The following is a 17527-nucleotide window of genomic DNA, read 5'->3' on the forward strand; positions in this document are numbered from 1 at the left end:
ACCTGTAATCCCAGTTACTCAGGAGGCCGAGGCAGGAGAATTGCTTGAACCGGACCAAAATGGAGAAACCCCGTCTCTACTAAAAATACAAAATTAGCTGTATGTGGTGGCGCACACCTGTAATCCCAGCTACTCGGGAGGCTGAGGCAGGAGAATCGCTTGAACCCAGGAGGTGGAGGTTGTAGTAAGTGGAGATTGTGCCATTGCACTCCAGCCTGGGCAACAAGAGCGAAACTCTGTCTCAAAAAAAAAAAAAAAAAAAAAAAAGAATTATAGGGAGGACCTACTTCAGGTAAGGCAATTAGGGAAGTTGAAAACTGGGCAGGGGCTCTAGGTGGAGGGAACAGGATATGTGAAAAGGCTGAGGCAGGAAGGGAGGTGGTCCCTGTGGCGGGGACAGAGGTTAGGGGGTGAGGATGCAGGTATGGCTGGCAGGTGACCCACGCTGGGGCTCATGGGCGGGGCTGCACAGCCTGGGTGTTATTTTAAGAGCTATTGGGTGCCGTTGGTGGTTTGAGTAAGTGGGGACAGGAAGTGACTCCTCTGACTGTTTGTGGGAACCCCAGCTCAGGGGCGGGCAGCGGGTGTGGGGAAGGCTGCAGCTCAGAGTCCAGGTAGGAGAGGAAGGGGCCTGGCCTGGGGTGGGGTGCGGAGGTGGGAGGACTGCGGTGTGGGATGGAGTGTGGAGGCTGGGCTGACAGGGTGCTGCTGCTGGTGGTGGGTTGTGGGGGTCAGCCCCAGGCTCTGGCTGAAGTAGCTGCCATTGTGGAGGTGAAAAGCCTGCGTGGAAACTGGTGTGGCTGGGGAAGGCGGGGAGAAGGAGAGACCTAGAAGCTTTGAACTGAAGTGGCCTGTGGGACCAGGGCCCGGGCAGGAGGCGGGCGCCGGAGCTCTGGGCAGAGCTGTCTGTCAGGCTGGGGCAGCTTCGTGTTCACAGCATCCTCCCCGTCGGGCCCTGCCGCAGAGAGGAAGCTCCTGCCAGCTGAGCGGGCCCTGGAGGAAGTGAGCAGCCGACCTCCCACCTCCTGGCCTGGCCCCCGATCCCCCTAGAAGAACCCGGAACCTGCTTTCATTCGGAACCCAGGGACCAACCCTTGTGCCCAGTAGGCCTCAGTTTTCCTGCGTGGAGAAAGCAGCCGGGTGAGTTCTGGCATCGGAGCCACCATCCTTAAGTGCTGGGGGGGCACGGAGGGAGGGACCCAGACACCACCTGGGAAGGATCCCGGAGGGCAGGCCCAGCGGAGGCCGCCTGGGGAAGGGTGTCGGTAAAGTGAGACCTTGAGTTCCCACAGCACCTCTGCTGCCCTGCTCAGAGGTTGGTCAGCATCCTCCCTTCCTGTTCTATGGAGGAGTTGCTCCTCCTGAACTTCAGCCCCTCTGTCTCCAGGTGAAGAAACTGAGGCCCCGGGGCCAGGAAGGGGCTTGCCCAGGCTGCTGATCCCTTTGGGCCGCGTCGAGTCCAGGCCCTCCTTGTAAGCATGCATCAGGACCAGAGAGGGCAGGGGGTTTCCCCAAGGTCACACAGCCTGAGTGAGGAGGAGCTGGCCTGAGGCCTGGGCTTCCTGACGCCCAGGTCGGGCGCTTTCATCTTCTCTGGCCGTGGCCCTCAGCTTGGGGATTAAGGGACTGGGAGTCAGTTCTACTGTCTGTGTTCCCCGTCACCTCCACACTGCAGGCCAGGATGGAGTCCGGTGTCCCCCACCCCAGACTGGCTGCGGGTCTGACACAGGTGGCTCGGCCGAGCAAATGCCTCCATCTCCCACAGCTCTGGGGGCTCCCTGCTCTGGTCACCAAGATCTGTCGTGTGACCCCCTCGACCCCCGTGTCTGATTGAGTTTGAAAACACCGAGAAGACCAGGGAAGAGAGAGGAAGAAGGAGGCCAAAAGCCGCCAGCAGAGCCGGTGAAGCCTCTGCGGGAGAGGAAGTGGGCCAGGGGAAGAGGAAGGAGGCTGGGGTGGCCTCTGGATCTGCCCCATCTCAGCACGTGGCGAGCCCAGGCTTCTGCCTGTAATGAGGATGAGGAAGATGAACAGGGCCTCTGTCAACCCTGAGCCTTCCGGTTTATGGGATGGGAGATGTCACCTTCCACGTGTTCACCCCAGCCAGCCCCACACAGGCCGGCTGGGAAGGTTCCCCTTGAGCTCATCCCGACGAGCCTTGAGGATTGAGCCGTACCCACTTTGTCCTGATGTCTGGGGTAGGGTGAGGGTGCATGGATAGGAGGGTGGGGGTGCATGGATAGGAGGGTGGGGGCTGCAGGATGGATGGCGATGGGCGGCCACTCTGTACCTGCCTGAGGAAGGACCACGTCCCCACCAAGCCTTTGCTCAGCTGTGTCCTCAGCCTCTGTGCCTTTTTCTACCCCGTCACCCAGCGAGGGTTGGCTCAAGGCCTCTTTCTCACAGGGCCCGTACCCCTGCCTGGGCTGGTGCAGTGACATGTCCCCAGAGCCCGGCTTCCACCCTCCTTCTGTGCCTCTAGGTTTAGAGGACATGAGTTTGGGGCTTCTGGGACCATGACGCCCTCTCCCGCATCCTCCCTACAGGCTTGGAGGCAGGTGATGGAGCTGGAGTCCTTGTATGACCTGCTGCAGCTCCCCAAGGGGGTGGAGTCCCCAGCAGAGGAGAAGCTCCCACAAGGTGTGTGCCAGCACGGGTCTGAGGGCGGAGGGTGAGGGTCTGCATGGCAAAAGAGTGAGCCTGGCCATGCCTGGGATGTGCAGTGCCTTCCCAGCTGTCAGCTGAGTGCCCAATTCTGCCCATCCCTGCCTCTGCCTTCCACCTCATGCTCAACCCAACTCCTCCTCCTGGAACCTTCTGAGGAGCTAGAACCTCCTCTCTCCAGGTGAGAGATGGTGCGGATTACAATGGTGAATACCGATTGCTCTTGTCCTGTGAGCCTTCTGTGTGCCCCTACCCGCCAGCACCTCTTACCTATAGCAACTCATTTATTCCCAAGGGTGGGCATCACTGCCTGCTTTATACAGATGAAGAAACTGAGAGACAAGGGGTGACATGCCACAGTAGCAGGAAACTCTTAGCAAGTGGTGGAGTGGGGTTCTGAGCCCAAGCAGGTTCCCAGAACTGAAGTCCCATGACCACCATGCAGCGATGCCCACCACACAGTGATGCTTTGCAGGGTGTGGGGCTCCTGATGTGCTTCCCTCACACGTGTGGGTCTCTTTCAAAAGTGGGGTGAGCATAGGCTGGAGCAATTCAACGAGTGTGGGTCACCCTTTCAGCAAAGCTCTGTGTTGTGAGCTGGCGACCACAGTCCCTGAAACTTCCTTCCTAGGAGATGGCTCAAAAGAAGGGCAGGGGCAGGTCCCAGAGCTGTCACAGTCCCTGTGTTCTTTGGAAGAAGCAGACCAACAGCAGCATGCCAGGAAGCAGCCAGATATCCCGGTGGGGAAGGGCTTTAGGTGAACTCATTGGAATTTATGTAACCGTGAAAACATAAACAGCCAGGTGCGGTGGCTCACCCCTGTAATCCCAGCACTTTGGGAGGCCAAGGCAGGCAGATCCTTAGGTCAGGAGTTCAAGACCAGCCTGGCCAACATGGTGAAACTCCCGTCTCTACTAAGAATACAAATAAATTAGCTGGTCGTTGTGGTGCGTGCCTGTGATCCAAGCTACTCAGGAGGCTGAGGCAGGAGAATCGCTTGAACCTGGGAGGCAGAGGTTGTGGTGAGCCGAGATCACGCCGCTGCACACCAGCCTGGCAAGAGCAAAACTCCATCTCAAAAGAAAAAAAAAAAAAAAGAAAAAGAAAAGAAAACCTAAGCATGCTGACAAAGAAAACGTGTGAATAATTTAAGGGAAAGGAGCGGGATGGGGCTTTCTCCAGCTCCTATGAGTATCGCCTTTTTATTTTTCTTTATTTTTATTTTTTTTCTTGAGACAGAAATCTCACTGTGTTGCCCAGGCTGGAGTGCAGTGCTGCGATCTCAGCTCACTGCAGCCTCCACCTCCCAGGTTCAAGCCATTCTCCTGCCTCAGCCTCCCGAGTAGCTGGGATTACAGGCACCTGCCACCACACCTGGCTAATTTTTGTATTTTTACTAGAGACGGGGTTTCATCACGTTGGCCAGGCTGGTCTCAAACTCCTGACCTCAAGGGATCCACCCACCTCGGCCTCCCAAAAGGGCTGGGATTCCAGGCGCGAGCCCCCGCACCTAGCCCTGAATGCCGCCTTTTAAGTAGGTGTTATGGAGTGAGAACTCCAGCGCCAACGGGGTCCCCGGCGTGGCAGATCAGACCCCAGAGGGGACAGGCTTGGTCCAGAGTTGCCTGGCTGACTTCTTCACTGTCTGGTATTCTGTGTTTAAAACACTGAAGATTGGAAAGTGTCCTGAGGAAAGCGGCTGAGTTAGGATAGTAGAACTTAGTTACTACAATAATAATAATAATTTATTTTTTGTGTTACAATTGATTTAAGATACTTAAAGTTCTGGCAAGCAGAGCTGGGACATTGGATGACTCAAGTCACAAGAAGTCTGCTCCAGGAAGGAGCAGCACCATGTTCATTCATTCATTCATTCATTCGCCCGCTCACTCGCCCAAGCACTTGCTGAGAGCCTGCCCTTTGCTGGGCACATCAGCCCATGATGCTGTTGCCTTCTCTTTCATCAGAAGACACGGGGCTGGTTAGCACTCTAAGGTTTTCAGCATGTCTAGGAAAAGGCTTTATTGGGGTCACATAAGAGACAACGCATTTTGTGAATTTAGGCAAGACAGTCCCCACTGCTGACTGTCTCCCCCGATGTACATTGGGACTAGCTGATCTCAGAGGTCCTTCTCAGCCCTGACATTTTGTGGGTTCTGTGAGTCTAAAATGTGGGCGGCTGCTGGCCTTGGCCTTGGAGAAGGGGAGCTGCTAGGCCTTCCAGGGCTGCCCCGGGGAGTCCAACTACAAGGGGGGCCATGGAGGGGCCTGGGAGACCTGGGCTAAGCCCCACCTTAGCCCCTTAGAGCCTGGTGAGCCTGGGTGCCACCTCCCCTCTCTGGCTGGGGTTGCACTTTACATAAATAGGGAGGGTTGCCAGATAAAACACAGGATGCCCAGTTAACTTTGAATTTCCAACAATCAAGAAATCCCTTCCGAGTTTATGTCTCAAAATATAAATGCTGCAGTGTCTGAGGATGAGCTGGTGCTGGTGAGGGAAGTGAGGGAAGGCGCGCCGGGGTGGAAGTGGCAGCACCAGTGCCCCGGGGCTGAGGTGCTGCGCACTGTGGGTGACCTGCAGGGAGTGTGGCCAAGCGTCCCACAGGGTCCCTACGTGCTTGTCATACCCACTGTGCTTCCAGGAGGAAAGAAGAAATACCTGCCGCCCCTTTCCCGGAAGGACCCCAGATTTGAAGAATTGCAAAAGGTACAGCAGCCTCCACAGCGCTGACTGCCCTGGTCACACTCTCTGGGCAGAGCAGGCAGCGGCCTCCCCGGGGTGGGGACAGCGGGATGTCCCCACTCCTTGACCTCAGGCTGGGGGGTGGCGACCCCCGAAGGCCCCTAGGAGCAAGTTACCCACAGAACCTGTGTGTAAAAACATGTATTGAGCACCAACTGTGTGCCTTCACATACACCATCCCAGCAACCTCATGGGATTTGAGGCGAATCTATTATTCCCTACATCCTGGGGAGGGAACAGATAGAGAGGCTTAGAGAGGTGACCTGATCTGTCAGGGGCACGCAGGTGCCTGTAATGGACCTGGGGTTTGACACGAGCTGCTGGCCCCTAAGCCTGCGCTCCTCCCCAGCTTGGCTGCCCAAGGTGAAGGAGAACTGGTGGGACAGTGGCAGTGTGACAGTGGCAGTGGGCCTGTGGCACCCGTGCTCAGTTCTCTCCTTGGTCGTGAGTCTGCTGCTGTGGCCACTGGACCAGCTGGGCACAGGTGGGCTCCAGGCCTCTGTTTCCCTCAGCCTCTGTCTCCAGTCTCCACATGGCCTCTCTGTTGCCTCCTCCAAGGAGACCTCCTGGGCTATCCATTTTCCATACCCAGAGGCTTTGTGGACCATTTTCCGTCCTCCTTCCTATTCCCTCATTCCCTCCATTGCCTTTCCCACCTTTGGCCAGCACACCTGGCGCAGCCCTGTACCTGGCACTAGGGACACAGAGAAGAGCCATCCGTGGTCCTGCCTGGAAGACCTGGGGGGATGCTGACACATCATCCCAGCTCAGCTCCTCCAGAGGCTGATCCTGAGACAAGGATTTGGGTGCCAGTGGTTGAGTTGGGAGGTTGTCCCAGGGGTCATGGGAGGAAAGGGCCAACACATGGTTAGTGATGGAGCTGGTTATGGATCTGGGGGCTCAAGCCTGCTGGGTACCCCGGAGCCAGCATAGAGTGGGCTCAGAGCATTCCTGTCCGAGGGGTGATGGAGCTGGGGTATTTATACACCACCTTCTGACAATCTTTAGTGAACAGCTGCTCCCTGAGAAAGGGCTGGGCCTTGACGTTGATTCCCGGGCACTCTGACCTTTTGAGCACAAGCAGATGGGGACAGCTTCCAGCAGAGCTGCAGGTGGGATCTGGGCCAGTGGGCTCCAGTCAAGGAGTGGACGAGGCACCAGCACCCCTGCATTAGCTTCCTAGGGCTACTGTAACTTGTGGCCGCAGACTGCATGGCTTAAACCACAGAAACGTATTGTGTTACAGTGCTGGAGGCCAGAGGTCCTCAGCCAAGGCGTTGTCAGGATTGGCTCCTTCTGGATGCTCTCAGGGGGCCTGTTTCCACTCCTCTCCCCCAGCTCTGACGGCTGCAGCCTCCTGGGCTCCCAGACCCGTGGCTTCGTCGCTCCAATCTCCACCTCCATCTTCACACCCCATGTCGTGGCCCCCATATCCTCCTGGGACCTCACCAGGAGCACCTTTAACGGCCATGTCTACTGAACACCTCTCAGGGCAATCTAGGCTTTTTCTATCAGGTGTTCATTGTCCAATTCTTCTGCTTCTTTAAGCTCTCTCCCCATTTTTAGGTATTTGCTATGGTAGTACCGCACTTCCTGGTACTAAAACCTCACGCATGGTAATGACAGCCCTACAATGCTCAGGTCTGTGACAGAGAGAAGCAGGGAGTCTTCAGGAGCCCAGAGCAGGCCCCCAACTCAGCCTGGGAGATCAAGGAGGGCTTCCCAGTGGAGGTGACATTTGAGCAGGCCTTGAAGGATGGGTAGGAGTTGGCAGGTGAGAGACAGGCATTCCGAGCCAGGTGTGGGGCCGGGTGAGAAGTTCCCACCCCCGCCAAAAGTCGTCCCCTTGGGGCCTGCAGGTGCTGATGGAGTGGATCAATGCCACTCTCCTCCCAGAGCACATCGTGGTCCGCAGCCTGGAGGAGGACATGTTCGACGGGCTCATCCTGCACCACCTGTTCCGTAAGTGACTGTTTCTGGGGCTGCCTGGGCCTCGGCCCCACAGGCGGGCTCGCTCCCTCCCAATGGTCCGGGGTTTAGGGACACCTGTCTCACTTTCTAGATGGGCCTGGGCTGGGGAGATGGGGGCGCTATCTGTGGCCCATGAGTGAGGGGGCCGAGCTGGGGCTCAGGCTGGGGCTCTGACGCCTGGGCTCCTTCCACCACACCACACTGCCTCTCCAACGCTTACTGAGTACCTGCTGTTTTTAGGAGCTGGGAAGTAATAAAAGAACCCACGGTCCCTGCCTCCAGCTGCCCCAGGCTGCTGGAGAGAAAATGGGCAGTCTTGGAGGGCTGGGGGCAGGGCTAGGCTCCTGCTAACGTGTTCCTTCTCAGTCTGGAAAGTTCCAAGGGGCTTTGCAGTGGGTGTTCATGCTCAGGGCCTCCTCCCGGCCCCGGGAAAGTGTTCCCCACAAGCCCCAGAGTCACCCTCTCTCTTTCCCCTTGTGTGGTCATGTTGGTCTACACATCTCTTTTGCACAAAACTGTGGTCTTGGAGGCCACAGATAGGCCCGATGCCGTGTCCTCGGCACTTAGCCTGGGGGCAGCCTCCGCAGTATTTGCTGAGCTCTTTGCAGAGGGGCTCTACCATGCCACACCTGTGGCTCGCACTTCCGGGCACGGCCCGTGTAGCAGGTTCAGCTCATCCTCATAACAGCCGGTGCTGTTACTATCCCTATTTCACAGATAAGGAAAGGGAGCCTCCGAAAGTCCTCATAATCTGTCCAAGTTCTCACAGTTAGGGAAGCAGAGGAGTCAGGATATAAAACCAGGAGTGTAGGCTGTAACCACTAGCCCACACTGCCCTGCAGAGACGAAATGGAACAGCTGTGCAGAAGTCCATGGGCTGCAGGCACAGGGTGATCAAGGTGAGGTGGGCTCTCTCGGCCAGCTCAGGGGGCTGAGACTTGCTCACATCACGTGGCCTGCATGCCCCACCAATCCTGTTCTGTGTGGATGAGGGTCTCCTGGGAGCTGGGCAGCACACTGGGTTGAGGCTGTGGATGTGGCCCAGGCCCCAACACCATGTTCCTCCTCAGTCTGGAAAGCTCCAAGGGGCTTTGCAGGGGGTGTTCATGCTCAGAGCCTCCTCCCGGCCTCTCCAGACCCATGTTCTCTGAAGCACCAGGCAGGTTCAGCCTCCTGGAGGGGCCCTGAGGTGCTCTCTGGGCTGCCCCCAGCCAAGGGCCCTCACCACCCTCTCCTGCCTCCAGAGAAGCTGGCAGCGCTCAAGCTGGAAGCAGAGGACATCGCCCTAACAGCCGCGAGCCAGAGGCACAAGCTCACAGTGGTGCTGGAGGCTGTGAACCGGAGTCTGCAGCTGGAGGAGCGGCAGGCCAAGTGGAATGTGGAGAGTATGTGGGCTGCAGCCAGCCACCCCGGGGGAGTGTGGGGCCGCTGGGATCCTTCTGCTCCAGGCGTCTCATCCACCAGGAAGGCGCGCTCATCCTCTTCCCAGCAGGGGCACAACCTGGGAGTGAGGAAGGAGGTGGAAGCCTCGGGCAGCCACAGGCAGGCATTTGGCTGAGCAGCCAACTGCCCAGGACATGTCTGTGCCCCAGAGGGTGTCACTGCAGCAAAGAGCAGCCCAGGAGAACAAATGGTCTGGTGGAGGATGACAGCCACTGTTGAGCGCCGAGTACCACGGTCCACCCATCCACACCCCCATTTCCTTCAAGTACTGGAATATCTGCAGGGCCTGCTTGTACAAAAAGTGAGTGTGCCTGGCCGGGCACGGTGGCTCATGCCTGTAATCCCAGCACGTTGGGAGGCCGAGGCGAGCAGATCCCCTGAAGTCAGGAGTTCGAGACTAGCCTGGTCAACATGGCGAAACCCCATCTCTATTGAAAATACGAAAGTTAGCCAGGTGTGGTGGCGGGCACCTGTAATCTCAGCTGCTCAGGAGGCTGAGGCAGGAGAATCACTTGAACCCGGGAGGCAGAGGTTGCAGTGAGCCGAGATCTCACCACTGCAATCCAGCCTGGGCGACAAGAACAAGACTTCGTATCAAAGAAACAACAATAAAAAAGAGTGTGCCCAAGAGATTTCCCCACGCCACCCGGTTCAGCACAGATTTCCTCCCCTTCTATTCTCTGTATCGTCCCCCTGTCCCAGACAACAACAGCGAGGCTGAAACGTTAAGCGGCTTCTCCCAGGTTGGGCGGTGAGGGCTGAACAGTCACCCTCTGAACCCAGGTTTTGTTGGGTCACACGCGCTTGCATCCGCTACTTTTAAGGTCTCACATTCAGTGATTGATGTTGACCAAATCAACCCTGAATTAAGTCACATTGAGCTGAAATCTAATGATGGTTCAGCCAGGGCCTTACCGTAGGTCGCTCAGTGCTTCCAGTTGTGAACAGTCTCCAGTGACCATCTTTGTGTCCAGAGCTCCTTCCACAAGGTAGACTGTACCCTTGTGGGGTACAAAGGGGAAGAAGTAGGATGACGGAGGCAAAGCGTGATGATTTTTTTTTTTTTTTTTTGAGAAGGAGTTTTGTTCTGTCATCCAGGCTGGAGTGCAGTGGCACAATCTCAGCTCACTGCAACCTCTGCCTCAACCTCCCCAGTAGCTGACACTACAGGCGCATGTCACCACTCCGGCTAATTTTTGTGTTTTTAGTGGAGATGGGGTTTCACCATATTAGCCAGGATGGTCTCGATCTCGTGACCTCGTGATCCACCCGCCTCAGCCTCCCAAAGTGCTGGGATTAAGGTGTGAGCCACCATGCCCCACTGAAGTGTGATGATTTTTAGGTTCTGAACATGTATCTCTAGATCTCTGCTCTCCAGAAGGCTGGACACAGACCTCCTTGGTGTGCAGGTGGTGGTTGTGATGATGAAGAAGGCTCCATATGGCTGAACGTTTTGATGGCCCCCTGGGCCCTGACCTGTCTCTTCTTTCCTTCCAGCCATCTTCAACAAGGACCTGCTGTCCACCCTGCACCTCCTTGTGGCCCTGGCCAAGCGCTTCCAGCCCGACCTGTCCCTCCCAACCAACGTCCAGGTGGAGGTCATCACCATTGAGGTAGCAGCCTGGGCACCCAGGGATTTGTAAACAGAAGCTGAGTGTCTTGGGTCCACATTGCTGTGCCCTGCATGGATGGTGCTGGCTGGGGTGGGCTGACCCCAGTGAGTTTCAGGGAACCCTGAGAAATGGAATCCTGCCAGCACAGCCAGGGGTGCTGTCTGGAGCTGGGGATGGGCTGGTAAGAGTCTAGTGGGTCTGGCAGAGACCTGGGGGCATGAGGAGGTCCATGGCTGGCCAGCTTCTCTTAACCTCAGCAGAGGGCATCTGGCTGGCAGAGGCTGGGGCCAAGGGCTGTCAGGCCATATCCCTGAGCCATATGTGGCTGTCTGTTCATGGCCACGAGGGAGCCTTCACACCCCTGAGGCAAAACCACTGCTCTCACCACAAGGGTACTGTCTCTTGTTAGCGAACTGGCAGCTGTGACAGTGCCCATTCTTCTCTTTCAGGAATCCTTTCTGGATTTCCCCACCCCAGATGCTCTGTCTAGTGTGCGGCCTGCCTGGGCTGCAGTTAATAACTGGGAATCCATGGCTTCTCTCTCCAGACAGACTCTGAGCATCGCAGTAGGGGGCCCAACCGGCTCTTTCCTTCCTCTGAACCCCCATCCCACCCCAGCCTCGGGTTCCTGGTGCATAGGGGCTTCCTGTCTGACGGTGTAACTCTGACTCTCCCCAGAGAATAAGCCAAGTTTGGCCTAACCCAGTCAAAGTCATTTCTACTTTTTTTTGTTTTTTGTTTTTTTCCAGATGGGGTCTTGCTCTATTGCCCAGGCTGGAGTGCAGTGGCACAATCTCAGTTCGCTGCAACCTCCGCCTCCCTGGCTCAAGTGATCCTCCCACTTCAGCCTCCCAAATAGCCGGAACTACATGTGTGAGCCACTGCACCTGGCTAATTTTTTGCGTTTTTTGTAGAGACGGGGTTTCACCATGTTGCCTGGGCTGGTCTCAAACTCCTGAGCTCAAGTGATCCACCTGCCTAGTCTCCCAAAGTGCTGGGATTACAGGCGTGAGCCACTGCACCCGGCCTTCTACTGGTTTTTAAAACCATTGATTATAACTCCCTACCAAGCAGTTGTGTGGCTTTGTCTGTACTGCCAACATAAATCAGAGGTGACTTCATTGATTCACTCCTTCACCATTCATTTGTTCACAGCCACATGCTCATTGATACTGCCCTCCTCCCTCCGTGAGACTCTGGGGACGCCTCGGGGAGTGAGGCAGACACAGCCCCAACCTCAGGACTCCTGGGGAGGAAAGACAATTAAGTCAGGAGGCCATCCTGAGGAGGGGATGAGGCAGAGCAAACGGGTCCCTGGGACTGCTCTGGGCCCGAGTTTTCTGGATTATTAATTTCTTCCCTCCTTGTCTTTCTTAGAGCACCAAGAGTGGTCTGAAGTCCGAGAAGTCGATGGAACAGCTCACTGAATGCCGGTGAGGGGAAGGACAAGGGCGCATGGCTGGGGCTGGGGCTCAGCAGTGGCCGGGGCAGATCTGCCTGACCTTTGTGGGAAGGGCCCTCACGCTCTAGCTTTCTCTCAGACCAGAGAAGCCTGTGCTGACCCCTCCATCCTACGGTAGCACTCTACCCCTTTTGTTCCAGCCTCCGCCCTGGTCCCTGCCTGGCCCCTCCCAGCCACCCTGCTTTGTTCTCTGGGGTGGGGGCCCCTGGGTTTGGGGCACAGGGCCCAGTGAATCTTAGTCTTTCTAGTGTGAGCAGGATGTGCCTCTGTCTTTGCAAAGCTGTAAGAGTCTTAGAGGCCCCTGCATGGCCAGGGGCTGGCCGTCTTGCTCCTCACCCACTGGGGTGTGTGGGCATCCTGCTTTGGGATGTGGCCATCCTTTTCCCCACCCAGTGTGGGGGGGCATGGCCAGCCTGCTCCCCGCCCACTGGGGCTGGCAGTCCTAGTCCCTGCCCGCTGTGGGTGTGGCCATCCTGCTCCCCACCCACTGGGTCATGGCCACCTGCTGCTGCCTGGCTTGTTCACTCTGCAGCCGGCTCTGTCTTGTCCAGACAGCTTTCCCCTTTAGTTGGGAGGAGGCTATCAGCAGGAAATTAGATTCCCCTCCCTTACGTAACTTTCACTGAAGGCCTATTATGCGCAGGCGTTGGGCTGAATGTTTTAGCCCTCACAAAGCGCAGTGAGGTATGGTCAATTTCCTTTAGCTCGGAGAAGGCAGAGGAGTGTCCAGGGCCTCACAGCTGGGTGGGGCAGAACTGGGATTCAAACCCAGGACTGGGCTATGCTTGGATGGATCTGTGGCTGGAGGAGGAAGCTGGGCAGAGAGAGCCTAAGAGGAATCAAGACCTTCTAGAAAAACGCATTAAATAGCCTCCCCGTTCTCAGCTGCCATCTTCCCCCTCCCTCCTGGGTCCCTACTGTCCCCTCAGGTCTGGTGACTGGACCTGCTCAGGCCTGCCTGAGCCTTTGCCCCCGGCCCCCTACCCGATATGCCCTCCATGCTCTCTCCCTCCTCCTGTCAAAGTCAGGGCACGCTTCCTGTTCTTGGTCCAGGCTCCATCCTGCTGGTCCTCTAAGCCAGGCCCAGCACTGCAGATTCTCAATGCCCATGTGGCCCTGGGTTCCAATTTCTCTCCATTAATTGAGGGAGTCAGGCCAAATGCCATCCAACTTTAAAGGTTCTGGATTCTGTGCAGGAGTCTAAGGTTGGCATGTAAGAGCCGCCCAGAGCACTCAGTCCACGCGCTGCAGAGAACAGGTGGGGCCTGGAGAGGCATGGGCCCCAGGGGCGGCACAGGCTGCCAGCAGGTCCACCTCTGCTGGCTTCCATGTGGCGCTGGCTCTGGCTCAGCCTCAGGGCACAGCTGGTGCACAGCCGCTGGGTGCCTTGCTGGTGACATGGCAGCTGTGGGTGGTGCCCAGGATTTCTGACTTCTTGTATTAGTTACTGATTGCTGAGTAACAAGTTCCCCCAAAACTTTGAAGCTGAAAATGACAGTGAATGTGGATTCTCCTCACAGTTTCTGTGGGCCTGGAGCTCAAGAGCAGCTCGGCTGGGTGCTTGGGCTCAGGATCTCTCACCGGGATGTAGCCAAGATGCTGGCCGGGGGGCTGCTGTCCACTTAAGGCTTGGCTGGGGCTGGAGTGGTGTGGACGGAACACGGTGTCTGCCCTCTGGCAGCCTTGGCCCTGTGTGCTGAGCCCAGGTCCCTGTCATAGGCTGCTGGGCTCTGCCCTGTGGGGCCCAGCTCTCTTCTGGAGGGCTCTGGTTGGAGGGATTTGGGCTGCCCTGGACCTACAGAACTTCTTTTCTATGGGGTGGGGTGGAGCTAAAAACTTGACCCAAAAAATCAAAGAAAAATTGTTCAAAAACAGTAAAAATGGAGTGAAAGAAGCCAGACCCAAAAGAGGACATGTGACATGGTTTCAGCTATGTGATCTTCCAGGACAGGCAAGAGCAGTCACAGCCGAGATCAGTGCAGGGAGGGAGGGATGGAAGGGAGGATGCACGGGGGTGCTGGGAGGCTCTGCATCATGTAAGTGGCGGTGATGGCATAGGTGTGTATGTGTAAAATGCACACGCTGTAAACTTACAACTTTTGTACTTTGTGATATATGTGATGGATCTCCCTTAGAACAAAACAAGAACCACAAAACCACCAAATCCAAATGTTTCTGGGTGTGGAAGCCTCAGAGAAGGGCATGAACCTATGCCTGCTGTTCGCCTCCCACAAAGACCCTCTCTGCTACCTGCCCTACCTACAAAGCTGCCAGGATAACCACAAACGTGCCAGTTTCTTTGCCACCTTGCCAGCACTGATGTTTGTCATGTTGAGAAACTGCAAGTTTGCAGGGTTTCTTTCTTAACCATTTTTTTGCTTTTTCCACCCCGCTTCAACTTCTCCTGTAGCACAGACAAGGACCAGCCTCCGAGTGAGTACTCTCGTAATTTTTGGAAATCTGTTCCTATCTGATGTGCGTTAATGCAGATGAGTCTTGATGCAGGGTTGGTTAATTGCTGAGCATTCTCCCATTTCCTTGTTGCCTGATGTTTCAATCTCAAGCCTCATTCTTATTCATTTGTCCCTCTTTCTCTCTGTCCATCCACGGAGCTGGCTGCTCCTTCTCATGATACTGTCTCTGGAGGGAGAGAGAGTTATAATTCACGTGGGCAGTGATGGTGGAGTCCGTTGAGTGTGTGGGCTCTGGAGTCAGTGGCCTGGGTTCAAACACCAGTTTTCCCACTCTTGAGCCACTTAAGCTTGGGCAAGTGTCTTAACTTGTTCATGCCTGTGTCCTCATCTATAAAATGACCCTGACCCTGGCCCTGACCCTAACCTCTTAAACTGGCAGTGAGGGTTAAAGGAGATCATCTGTGAAAGCGTTCAGCATGTGGGTCATGCTCAGTAGTGAGTGGGCAGTAATGTGGCTTCTGCTCTTCTGACAGAGCTATTCACCAATCAGTTGATTTATCTAGTTATTACTTCTTTCATCCATCCATTCCTTCGTCAGTAGTCTGGCCAGCTCTTCTCTATCCATCCACCCATTTATCCATCTATTGATCCATCCATCCATCCTTTCTTCCATTCATCTATCTGCTCACCCACCTATCCACCCACCCATCTATCCATCCATCGATTTATCCATCTCTACATCCATCAACCCATTCTTCCATTCCTCTATCCACCTACCCACCCATCCATTTATCCATCTCTCCATCTATCCATTCCTGCCTCCATTCGTCCATCCACTTACCCATCCATCCATTCATCCATCCATCCATCCATCCATTCATCCATCCAGTCACCCACCTATCCATCCACACACCCACACACCCATCCATTTATCCATCTCTCCATCTATCCAGTCATGCCTCTATTCGTCCATCTACCTACCCATCGATCCATCCCTCCCTCCCTCCCTCCCTCCATTCATCTATCCAGTCACCCACCTATCCATCATCCATCCATCCAGTCACCCACCTATCCATCCATCCACCTATCCACCACCCATCAATTTTTCCATCCCTCCATCCATCCATTGATGCCTCCATTCATCTATCCACCTACCCATCCATCATCTATCCATCCATCCATTCCATTTATCTGTCAGCCACCCACCCATCCATCCACCCACCTATCCATCCACCCACCTATCCATCCATCCATTCATCAATCCACCCATCCACCTATTCATCCATCCATTCATCTATCTACACATCCAACCACCTATCTATTCACCCATATCCGTCCACCCCAACACTATTTTTTCTCCCTGTACCCTCCCCACTTAGACACATAGCTATGTGGGCAGGGATGCTATGAGGAGCACCTCACCTGCAGAGATAGAGATACTAACCTGCCAGGAAAGTAAGTAGCCCCTGAGAATGGGGGCTGACAGAGACTGAGTTTTGGGAGAAAGGAGAAGTGGGGGGCAAGGAGGGCTGGCTGGGGATCTGTGTTTGTAGGGGGAGGGGCAGCCTGAGGACAGGAAGGGTTGCTCAGGGAGCAGTATTTTGGGCAGGGGGCAGCATGAAGTGGGTGTCACAGGGCAAAGAAAGGACACAGAACAGGGGATCATCTGACGACAGATTTGCCTCTCATTTCCTGGCTCCTTCAGTGATGCGATTTCCCTGACCACTGATGTTTCCACCATGTCGATTGCCAGTTGGTTTCAGGGGCCTTTTAACGTGCATGATGCCATTTGGTGCCACTTTCCCTCTTCATGAACAAGTGAACTGAAGCACAGAGAGGTGCTGTGATTTGCTTAGAGTCACACAGCTCCTGAGTGGCAGAAGAAGCCACAGGCAAACTTAGGCCAGTCTGTGTATTTGGTGCCCGAGGACCGGCGTCCCCATGGGAGGAGTGTTAGCTGCAGATAGCAGGAACCCAGCTTGTGCACAAAGGGCATTAGCCACGGGGCACCCAAAGCTGGATCCCAGGGCCTGAGCCACTGTTCCCGGACTCCAAGGGAGTGACTGAGTTGCTGAGAGAGCTGGCCTTTTGCAGGCAGCAGGTTCAGACACTCTTGGGGGTGGGGCAGTGTGGGGTGAGGGGGTGGGCAGTGGGGAAGAGTCCTTACTCAGCCAATTTCAAAGTCAGGGGAGGAGACTCATGGAACTAGCGTCAGCCCCCGGCTGGCCCCATCACCCACCTGTAGTAGCTCCTCCCGTGGCCCCAGGGAGGCGAGGGAGGGCCAGCTGGCAGAGGAAGGGATGCAGCTGTGCCTACACCGTAACAAGTGTCAGCTGCAGGAATAGCGGCTGTTTACTGAAGTCCTACTGTGTGCTCAGTCATTACGCTGCTGGGCCAGGTGTGTCATCTGCTATCAAACAATTCCATCTCTGCAACGACTCCAGCTAGGGAGGCACGGAGAGAGAAGGCGAATCCCTCTGGGGGCACACGGCCAGGGGAGCAGTGACTCAAATCCAAGTCTGTTTTATGTGAGAACCATGATCTAAAACGGCAGCTCCCTCTGGACTGGTTATTCTAAGAAACTTTTGTGAAAAAAAATTCCCTGTTTGGCACAAAGATAATAGCATCGTAATGAGGTGTTTATTGGATCTGTGTCTGCAGAGGACGTCTTTGATGAATTATTTAAGCTGGCTCCAGAGAAAGTGAACGCCGTGAAAGAGGTAGGAGAGATCAAACCTCTCAGCGGCTCTCGGGCCGCCCACCCCACCCACTGCCCACCTGTGCCGTAGGAGGGAATCACGGGTCCTTGTGCCACACCTGCGGCGTGCTAGGCCCTTGTTCTTCCTTGGTTAGGCCATCGTGAACTTTGTCAACCAGAAGCTGGACCGTCTGGGCCTGTCTGTGCAGAATCTGGACACCCAGGTAGGGACTCAGCAGCGGCGTCTCCAGGCAGGGCAGGGCCACTGGCCGTAGAAAGGAAAGGGTCTGCTGGCCCTAGGAACCCGCTGTGTGGTGGTGGGGGCTGCATCGCCTCTTGGAGCCTCAGGGTCCCCCTCCCCAGTGTGACTGCTGCTGGCAGGCAGCACTGGCCACCAGGGACACGGCAGGATCCCGGGGGCGGGGCGTGGGAACACGTCACCAAGCTAGAGTCACCTCGGCTGTCTCATTGTTATAATTTTATTTCATAATTAATCTTAGCCTAGCCCATGCCCAGAC

General features: G+C 55.7%; 1 protein-coding gene across 7 annotated transcripts in view; it reads left to right on the forward strand.

Annotated features, from left to right (window-relative positions):
• Positions 1 to 528: 528 nt before the first annotated feature.
• The window catches only part of PARVG (parvin gamma), a 30650-nt gene continuing 13651 nt past the window's right edge, over positions 529 to 17527 (forward strand). For 2 of the 7 annotated variants that reach the window (XM_012449487.3, XM_064368199.1), the window contains exons 1-13: positions 529 to 614; positions 965 to 1140; positions 1388 to 1472; positions 1766 to 1902; positions 2547 to 2640; positions 5308 to 5372; positions 7268 to 7370; positions 8624 to 8764; positions 10320 to 10435; positions 11813 to 11868; positions 14308 to 14330; positions 16973 to 17031; positions 17165 to 17233. In XM_012449487.3, the coding sequence (XP_012304910.2) occupies positions 2562 to 2640; positions 5308 to 5372; positions 7268 to 7370; positions 8624 to 8764; positions 10320 to 10435; positions 11813 to 11868; positions 14308 to 14330; positions 16973 to 17031; positions 17165 to 17233 (711 nt within the window). In that variant the 5' untranslated portion in view covers positions 529 to 614; positions 965 to 1140; positions 1388 to 1472; positions 1766 to 1902; positions 2547 to 2561. Of the gene's footprint in view, positions 615 to 659; positions 1141 to 1387; positions 1473 to 1765; positions 1903 to 2546; positions 2641 to 5307; positions 5373 to 7049; positions 7183 to 7267; positions 7371 to 8623; positions 8765 to 10319; positions 10436 to 11812; positions 11869 to 14307; positions 14331 to 16972; positions 17032 to 17164; positions 17234 to 17527 lie in introns of those variants that run through there. The other 5 variants (XM_012449489.3, XM_012449488.3, XM_064368198.1 and 2 more) reach the window with 5 other exon arrangements.

The sequence above is a fragment of the Aotus nancymaae genome, unplaced genomic scaffold, assembly GCF_030222135.1.
Source record: "Aotus nancymaae isolate 86718 unplaced genomic scaffold, 86718_ANA_hifiasm-v0.15.2.pri h1tg000076l, whole genome shotgun sequence".
NCBI lineage: Eukaryota > Metazoa > Chordata > Mammalia > Primates > Aotidae > Aotus > Aotus nancymaae.